Consider the following 9,737-nt stretch of genomic DNA (forward strand, 5'->3'; position numbering starts at 1 on the left):
ATTTGTCCCACATATCCCACATCTGCATGCACATATGAGATAGTTTATCACACCCAAAAAATGCGTCACAGATATCAGGCAGCTGATGGGTGTAATTGAGCTCAGCTGGAACCTCATCAAGGGATGCTCCACCTGCTACTCTGTATAAAGTCTACAGGAACACACTTGTTATTCCTCATACTTATTTTTCTTGTTATTATTTTTCTTCCACCAGATTTCAGTGCGTAACTTGTGCCACAGCTCTGAGCACACACAAAACATCTTCATAAAATGTATAGATTCAAGATTCAATATGCACAGTAAGGACACACGTTTCCCTGCAGAATGAAAATCATTCGTTTCTGTCACCAATAAGCCTAATGCTAAACAATATAAATCTGAGTGCGCACTGTTTTAATATCTCCTTGCTTAGTGTAATATTAATGTGCCTGCCATGGCTGGATCTGTGAGCGTCTGGTTGCTAAGAAGACTGTTAAGAGTGGGTCAGCTCGATCTTACAACTCCTTCTTAATGAAAGATCTTCTTAGCACTAAGAGCGATGTGGGAAACGCGGCCAAGATAAAATCAGGGGTGAAATATTTTTTTCTTTGTGTTTTCAATCAGTCTTGAGGCTACTTTAGTTAAATATTGGTCAAATTGTGTGCGAAATGGAAATAGTGTAAAGAGTATATGTTTCTCAATTCTCAGTTTTCCAATCATACCCAATGTATGCAATGTAACGACTGTTCATGGGCTCCAGTATGCAGAAAAATCGTTAGATTATTTTTTCCCTTGCCAAAATTTAGTGTAACTTATGTGGCCCCCTTTCCAACAAGATAGCATAACATGGTTGGTACCAATGGATGCCTTAGGTCCTCTACCCATGTCTTCACTGTAGCTTTGAAACTGAGCCCGATACAGCAGGTTGTATTTTCTAACACTGATCTGCCTAACTCTTCACCATCAGCTCTGCCTGATATGTAAATACATATAACTTGTAATGTCAGTGATTTAAATCAGTGAGTAAATTGCTGTGCTTGATCCAATTTTAAGGTCAACCATAGACCATGTGTACCCACTGACCCCCCTAACGGTGGGCCTGACTCAAATAGTAAGAAAAAATAGCTGTAAATTACACTAAAAATAGGTCTACACATCCAAAATTCAAAGTTTCAGTTATGCAAAAGTAGAAAAGTAGTAAAAACATTTTTTGGGGGGAAATGGAAAGTATAGATGTGAGAAAGAGGACTTACAATAACCTTTAATGTGACCATGTTTTGCATTGTTTATTTGACTTGCTTTTTATGGTTTGTTTTATTTAATTTTGATTATTAACATTACCACATGATTTTATCTATTTGTTGTCTGCATATGTCCACAGTGTCCCACTCTGTAGTAAATATTTGCTTTTGGTTGTCTTTTTTTTCCAGTTTTGTGTATATTTGCTTGATGACACAATGACTGAGTCAAATAAAATCATATGTGTTATATTACAGGTTTGTTTTATTATTTTTATGTTGTAGCAGGTGGAGACAGAGGCTTTGCTGTTGGCTAGTTCAACTGCATTGCATTACATGTAATGCTACATGTTTTTTTACTACAAAAAATCTGCAAACTACTGTACTTGAATAAATGTATTTATTTGATCTACTGTTTATGAATGTATTGTAAATATGAATCTTCAACAATAGCATTTAGATGACAACTTGCCATTTTTGACAGTCATTTGTTGTGAGTGTATTTCTGCCTAAATTGGTGATTAAAGGTTTTTCTGGACATCAAGAAAACAACTTGTTAATTAGTTTCTTCTGAAAACTATCTCCTCTGTTAGCTTATGTTCAGGGCTTTGTTACAAAATATTTTAAACATACAAATTTACAGATACAAACACAGCATACCTCAGTTCTTTCCATCTACAGTCTACAATCAGTATAATCCGAGAACATGAAATAGACACATAGTAGATAATCCCAGTCATTCCTCTTGAAGAATTAACACTCTCAATCCCCATCTCATAACCCTTGGTGCGGCAGATTATGATAATGTTGATGATGAAGATTGTGATGGTGATGATGATGACAGAGTTGATAATGATGATCCATGTCATTTGCTCTTCAAGAAGTCATGGTGAGTTGTGGTTCAGCTTACTATTGAGAGACGACAGAGAGACAGGTTGTTTACACACCTTAAACTAAAGAAAATGTCCTCACATGAATGGATGACAAACACATTGCGTTTCTTATAACTGCTTCCCTGGTGGAAAGCTTTTAATGTGAAGGTTGCAGAAGCAGGAAATGCTACCATTTGACTCTTAGGCTGCTGTTTGTGCTGTAGACAAATCTACAGCAATCATGCAAGGAAGCCACCAGAAATGGTTGATGCTACCAAAGTGGGGGATTCCTTTGAACAGTACTAATCATAACAATCACCAAAATGTCCTTATTTATTTGTATATTTTATGTAGCCTACATATCCTGCCTGGCATTCCCAGAGATGGGAATTTGAGACCCTATTTTACCAGCATAGATCTTTAAATTCTACATATTTTTTTATCTAATCAAAGCTGACTGGTTGATCCAACTTCCTGTCAGTCCCATAGACTGTATAAAAGAAGTGGATGTAGCCACAGTGATTGACCACTAATTTGTGGACAACAGTTGCAAAGCCTTGAGTTTGGCACTCTGGCTGTCCTCATCTTGTGTTTTTGGCCCAGAAATGACCATATTTAAACGAGGGGGTGGAACTGGGGAGGAGCGAGGGGTGGATCTGACTGAGAGCCTATTGACCCTGAGGCCATACACACGGTAATACATTTTCATTTTGAAACAAAATTGATCTCCGTACGCACAAGCGTTTTAGCACAGAATCCTCTGTCCATACTAACATGCCTGAAAACACATATCACATGACCATATATGCACAAAGCAGATTGTCTACTCTGCGGTTAGTTGCTAAGTCATAGAAACTGTTTGTACAGTTGGCCCTTGCTGGCCATTACAAAGGTTGCAGGTAGAAACATTTTTGCTTTAGTTCACACAGTTTGTTTATGGTGTGATGCACCCTTTGATCTGCTGTGGTCTCACCTCCTTGCCACTGCAGGTGCCACAGATACATCCAAAAAGTCCGTTGACCATTTGGATGAGACACAATGCGAGCTCCAGGCATGCTGCCACTAGCAGAGTGGAGAACAGTCCCACGTTGAATTGCACCACATTCTTTGGAAGTATACACCAATCCCACATCTCCTTGTCACTCAGGTAGCTCCCGTTACTGGAAAGCAAGAAAATTAGTGATGCTGTCAAACATAAATAGAAAAGTATCGCAGTGGTGTCTGTCCATAAAGACTGCCTGTACCTGTTAGCAAAGGGTGTCCCCCAAGTAGGAATGGGGTTGACATTATTTTTCCAGTAGCATGTAGGCCCATTAGCAAGACCCAGGGCAGCAACACTCAGACTGTAGATGGCCCCGACCACACCAGCTGCTGCAAAACCAATGGACAGGAACATCTGCATGGAGCACAGACAGTGGAGTCAGCACCACAAGAAACACATTCTTTGTCCCGTATGTTTTTCCTTTTTCTTCCTGAGCCAGTCCAAAGACATGCAGGTATGGTTAATTAGTAAGGGGGGGCAAAAACAATACAGCAGCAAAGTATCGATGTTTTTATTTTATGAAATAAAAATATTACAAATATGAATAAACTTCTGGTAGCCTACTAGAATAATAAAATCAATTGTTTTTCATTTCACGAGATACATTTTGCTGCAATTAAAGTGGCTGAGGTGAGACAAACGAAGACTTAAAACTTTATCTTATTAGATAATATTGATGTTGACAAAATTTTCCTTTTAGAGACATAATTTGCTGCTAAAAAAAGGTTATATATTGCAATGTATTGCAATATATTTTATCACAATACTAAGCATAGCGCAACAGGTCTCTGTCTCCGTGTGTCAGCCCTGTGATAGTCTGGCCTGTCCAGGGTATATGCCATCTAATGCCCAATGTCTGCTGGGAGAGGCTCCAACCCCCCCAATTAAATGGCCTAGTCGAGCTATAATCGTAGCTCAGCTGAGCATGTAATCGTACGACAATGTAATTGCAGAAACTTGAGCAGGGGCTTCCTATAGGTGACATAGGCAGCGTCACCTATACCCCTTTTCCACCGACATGGAAAGTGTGAACTGAGAACAGAGGGCATGTCATATTCTACAGTTTGGAAAGGGAGGATAGAGAAGGCAACAACACAAATGTAAAGAAATCATTGGTTAAAAAAAAACAAAAAAAACAAACATGCAGTGGTCTCATTGATAGTTGGTTTGTTTGTTTTTGGATAAAAACAAATATCTGTATCCACAACCCAGCCCTGAATAAGCGGATAACAATGGATAGAACAAAACATCTGTATTAACACAACAAAAGTTTGCAGGTTATCAATGTGATCTTCCATCTTGCTGCTACTGTTTACTTCCATTGTGCATTGTGTAGTGCCTTTTGTTGATGATGTATCCTTGATTACAGTGGTACTGCTAAAAACTGACAGTAACACAGGCTGGTTCACTGGATGGCACCAAGGTTCCAAGAATCTTGAGTGGAAGCAGTTCAGGAACAACAGCTTATTTGGTGGAAAAGGGGCACCAGAGAGGGGTGCCAAGCATTTGAAGTCCTGGCAATGCAGTTAATCACAATAGCCCCTTTTCCACCACAGGAACTTTTATCAATTACCCAGGAAAATACCCGGGTAAAAAACTTTCCCTCAACCCCAAACTTTCCCTGAAAAAAGTGCCTAGTAGGGGGGTAGGCTTTTCAGATTACCCGGAATCCTTGAGGGGCGGGGCTGTGTGCCAAAGAACACTGATTGGTGGAACACACACTTGCAGCATTATGTACTTCCTGGCACGGGCAGCCGCTGCAAACTTTATTTCATTTCTACAAGCTTCACTTCGTTTGTGTTTTGAATGGGTAAGGATGGATAACACCCGGTACTAAATTAGCCCCGGGACTAAATTATCAATGACTGTAGCACTGATAAGTGGTATCGGTTCTCCTCTGCTCTCTGTGCCGGTGCTGAACTCCCCCACACACACACATAACACCGATGCGACACGGTAACCAGTGAACAGCTGAGCGGCCCAGGTGGAAACAATAACTCGAAAATGACTCGAGCTGAACTTGGCAGCCACACTCATTACTGTAAGTGACATTAAACCTTAGCGAGTAAGAAGCCAATACTTAATCAGTACATGTGTTCAGAAAGCATGAACATGTAAACATGGAGACAGAGATATTCAATATGCTCCTTCCACAGTCTCTCATCCACCACCACTAATGTTATGTCTTACACACACTAGTTCAGCTGATAGCAAATTGTTACTAATAAGCTCAAATGACAGCTGTCTGTATGTAGATTAACTTAGTTTATCACTTATCTTAAAATACTTTTAAACTGAGCAGCTGGCTGAGACAAACAGCCCCTCCTCTCTACCCCAGCACTAATGTTACCAGTAAACAAGCTGGCGGAGCTAAATAAAGGACATCATCTAATCAATCTACGTCATTACGCTAATTTTCCAGAACTTTGAGTTGCGGTGGAAATGTGAACCACACAGATTACCAGGAATTCTTTTACCCAGGTAAATAAATTCCTGGTAATAAAAGTTCCTGGAAATGTTGGTGGAAAAGGGGCTAATGTGTACATAGATGAGTGATCATCACAGTCAGAACATGCTCGAGCATTAGAAAGAATTAGAGTAACAGAAAATGAAAAGGCAAAAGCTGTACAGATATGATATATGTGTGAGGGGCAAAGGGAAGAGGCGGTATGCATAACTGCCCACCACAGCACCTTGTCTGATGCAAACACTAGGGGTCCTCCGAATCAAACTCATTCTAGTACTGACTTGATTAAAACCTATAAGCAACTTTGTGTCTGATGTGTCTTTACTATGATGTAAATGTGAAGAAAAAGAATATAACACTTCACAAAGAAAAGTTTGCTTGATTGAAAACAGTAGGCTATTTCAGCTACATACTGTACATACTTACCCCACAGCGGTTGGCACAGCAGTTCTTAGCACTGGTCAGATGAATGTGAATGGCAGGAATGAGGACCTGACAGCAGAGGAAGGAAATAAAGAAGAGGCGGCAAAGAAAAAAGAGAGAGAGATATCAAGATGACATATAATAATATTACACATTTAATGTAAGAGACAACAGAAAGATGACATATTTTATATAGGAGACAACAGAAAGATGACATATTTATTGTAGGAGACAACAGAGAGATGATATATTTAATGTACAAGACAACAGAAACTTTAAGAGGTACTCTAGCAGTTTAGTATGCCATTTCCCTAATGTTGGGGCACCACTCATAGATGGATTTGAAAAGAACTGGCAAAATTGGGCTGAAGAGGCCAAGATATGACGTTTAGTCCAAGAATGGGTTGTCATGAAGCTCAGCGTAAGTTCAATCAGGAAGACCATCCTGTGCTCATTCATTCACAATTCTCCCTCTCCCACTGCTTCCTCCAATCAGCTGCCTCTGGGCGTTCACTCTTCTAGCTGTCCTATCGTAATTAGCCACGACCTCTATCAGCCAATCAGGTTGTCACTACGAGATTTTAAATCTGTTCTCTCCTCTGCCGCTTTCAGCTGTCATTCTAGGCAGAATAGCTGCCCCTCCTCCACCCCGTTCACCTCCAGCCACTGTATCCAAGGTCAAAGACAAGCCTGAAGACTCATACCTCTACTCATCCGGATCATCAGCACCCATCCATCTAATCCTCATTTCTTCTTCACTTCCTCTACCACCACCAGCGTCTAGACCAGCGTCTAGACCCCGGGGGGGGGGGGGGGGGGGGTTCCCTAATTGGTTACGGATCCATCACCCTCCTAATAGCTCACCATCTCAAAGGGGTCTAATCGCAAAGACTTTTCACATTTTCATTAAAAATGTTCTTTTCCAAAACTAAAAACGAGTCTCTCCTGATTGAAGTGGGGTTATGGGTTATCCTGGCAACATGTCTGTCAAAATCCACTTGTTGGTTCGTGTCACATGTTTTCTGTTATAAATCATCCATGTCCAAGCTAAGATAGCCTTGATGATGTCACTAAGATATCCTCAGGGTTATTTTCTCAGCCCTGACATGAATCAACAGGCTGACTCGTATCCGCCATGATAAGTAAAGTGTCCCTTTAAAGCAACTCTTACCTTTCTTGCATTTCACACGGCACTTAGCAAAAATTTGAACATCCACAACTCCCGCCTCCCTCCAAACTCCCATCCCCCTCCTCCTGCAACTCCACCTCCCTCCTTATTACGTCTATGATAGGCGTTGGCAAGGTAACGTTAGATACACGGAAGAGGAGAGCGAGTGTAGCAGGCCAAGAGAAGAATACAAGAGGAGTAAAACACGCTGCTGATTGCTGAATGAAACTATGGAGTCGGCTAGTGTTAGCCATTAGCAACTGGATGCTGTATTGCCATATAACATCATATGTTATATTAGAAGCAAACTAAACATAACGTTACCTGTCCTGCACAATCAAATGCAACCCCGGAGTTTTGAAACTTATCCGGGGTCATTGATGACTGATGAGTTTTATAATATAACGTAAACGCTAACGTTAGATAGTACTGGTGACTGGCAACAAACAAGAAAGATAATACAGGGGCTCAGGCTACGTTAGGCTGCAGTAGGCTAACCGTTAGTAACTGGATGCTGTATTGTCATATATAACGTTATAGCCTATGTTACATTAGAGGCAAACTAAAACTACCTGTCCAGCAGAAACTCTGCAACCATCTTGTCCCTTTTTAGCTCAGGATGAAGCTGCATCAGCCTTCGCCATCATTCGAAAGCAAACAATGTTGCCCTGAGTTTTGGCTCTTGCAGCATTGAGTTCTCTCTTAGTGTTAGCTTTTTCTGCTATATTCTTTCCTTTGCCAACTGATTTCGCTGTTGGAGTGGCTGGAGTTGGAAGCGGTGGTCCGCATTTGTCTGCCATTGTTACGGAGAAAAGTTTATATCCACAAGCGTCCCTGTTACCAGCCTATTTGTTGTCTCTCAGACTCACTCTACCTGGTCGGGGGGAGATGTTACACGAGCGGTTATGTCAGTCGGAGGCCTCCAGGAGGGGAAGAACCATATGAGAATGGTATAATTATGAGCTTGTATCTCTGTTGGAATTCACTTACATTTTACTGTGCCATCAGCTTATTAACAGCATTATAACCTAAACAAAGAAAAGCGTAAAATTTTCAGGAAGGTAAGTGTCGCTTTAATTGAATTGAGCTTAGAAAAATACATTTGTCACTTATCGTCTCTTACCAACTTGTTTTCTTTTTTCTTTATGACTTTGATCATTCTTTCAATCTTGACCAAGTAGTTACCTTAACTTGTTTAAACTTTAACCATTGAAACCACTCATTTGAATCATATATGACATGGACCTTTTTGGAAGCTTTGACATCAGTCACACCACATGTAATCTACTCACCATGATTCCTCCTCCTATCAGGCCCGACATGTATTTAACCTCCTCAGTGATACGGTCCTCTCCTTCCCTGTCTTCGGATGCATACTTTGTCTCAAAGTCAGGGAAGAATAGCATGATGTTGCAGATGATAGACACTAAAGCCAGGATGTAGAGTGGGATGGCAATGAATTTAGAACAGGATCCAGTGCACATGATGTCTGCAGATGGAGGTTGTTCAAAAAGGTAAAAATAACTACAATCCCAACTGCTACTCCAACCAAAATATTTTCTTCTTATAGATGCTGTCAGTCAGATCTTTTCTGCTGACACTTGGGAAGCTGTGATGGTTGTTAGCTAACAGGTGTCAAGTGCAGCTTGATGCATCAAATGTCAAAAAAGGTAAATGTAAGAACTGTTTAAATATATGTTTGGTGGGTGGAGGGTATAAAGGTGGAGTTAAAGTAGATAAGCCTGATTATTACCCCCTTTATGACTGAGACTTTATGCCATGGGTGTGGGTGTTTGTGCGCATGTTTCCATTAAATTCATAAAAGCCAGTCATTTGTGACACAATAGAACCTCCCCTTCTTATAAAGCACAGAATAGAAAATAAAAGACTGAGGTTATATAACAATCATTTTGTCTAATGTTTAAGCTTAGAGCTACCATAGGAAACTTTTTCAGCAAATATGACAAAAAGTTATTTATTTTTATAATTGTCTTTATACCCTGACAGTAGCACATGAGGCAAATACTCTGTAAAAAAAATCATGTTCCTCTGCCTCCTCAAAGAGCTCCTACTTTTGCAAAAATCATGAAAACAAGCAATCAGAGCCAAGCAGTCTCCAATGCAGCCGTCCATCATGTCAATCACTGCTTGGGAACAGGGGTCAAACTGTCAAACTAGGCAGCGCTGATAAGTTATCAAGATTCTGTTACTCCATTGCCTATTTTTATCCCCAAGTGCTGTCAGAAACATACATTAGTGCACTGTTTAGCTGTAAACTGTGAAAGATGGCTCCAAAGATGGAGATGGCTTTGTGATTTCAACATAGGGTCACAAGAGTCACATAGGATTGCTGAGGCACATGAATGCCTGAACCAAAGCTCCCAGAGTGATAACCAGATAACCTCAAAATTCGATAGCTGGAATATTCTTTATACTGCTAAAACTACAACTGAAGTTTCTTATTTTGTTGAACTTATCCGGATTAAACATCAGTGATATTTAATGTCGACAGTGAATAACGCCAAGACCAGAGCTGCAAGACAAGCAC

General features: G+C 40.4%; 1 protein-coding gene across 1 annotated transcript; it reads right to left on the reverse strand.

The window, feature by feature from the left end:
- Positions 1–1,460: 1,460 nt before the first annotated feature.
- tm4sf21b (transmembrane 4 L six family member 21b) lies at positions 1,461–8,866 on the reverse strand. The gene is made up of 5 exons (XM_033651883.2): positions 8,482–8,866; positions 6,025–6,090; positions 3,334–3,485; positions 3,063–3,249; positions 1,461–2,126 (listed from the first exon to the last, which is right to left on the reverse strand). The coding sequence occupies exons 1-5, from the start codon at positions 8,671–8,673 to the stop codon at positions 2,124–2,126; spliced, it is 600 nt and encodes a 199-aa protein (XP_033507774.1). The 5' UTR covers positions 8,674–8,866; the 3' UTR covers positions 1,461–2,123.
- Between the last annotated feature and the right edge of the window lie 871 nt (positions 8,867–9,737).

Source organism: Epinephelus lanceolatus, chromosome 22, assembly GCF_041903045.1.
Source record: "Epinephelus lanceolatus isolate andai-2023 chromosome 22, ASM4190304v1, whole genome shotgun sequence".
In the NCBI taxonomy this organism is placed as follows: Eukaryota; Metazoa; Chordata; class Actinopteri; order Perciformes; family Serranidae; genus Epinephelus; species Epinephelus lanceolatus.

What these genes read in the sequence shown, in the direction of transcription:
- tm4sf21b (XM_033651883.2), bottom strand. Translation starts at nt 8,673, where the DNA reads ATGTGCACTGGATCCTGTTCTAAATTCATTGCCATCCCACTCTACATC. An exon ending in GCTGTGCCAACCGCTGTGGG is followed by an intron (nt 3,486 to 6,024) that starts GTAAGTATGTAC and finishes TGCTCCATGCAG; the next exon opens with ATGTTCCTGTCCATTGGTTT. An exon ending in GGGACACCCTTTGCTAACAG is followed by an intron (nt 3,250 to 3,333) that starts GTACAGGCAGTC and finishes CTTGCTTTCCAG; the next exon opens with TAACGGGAGCTACCTGAGTG.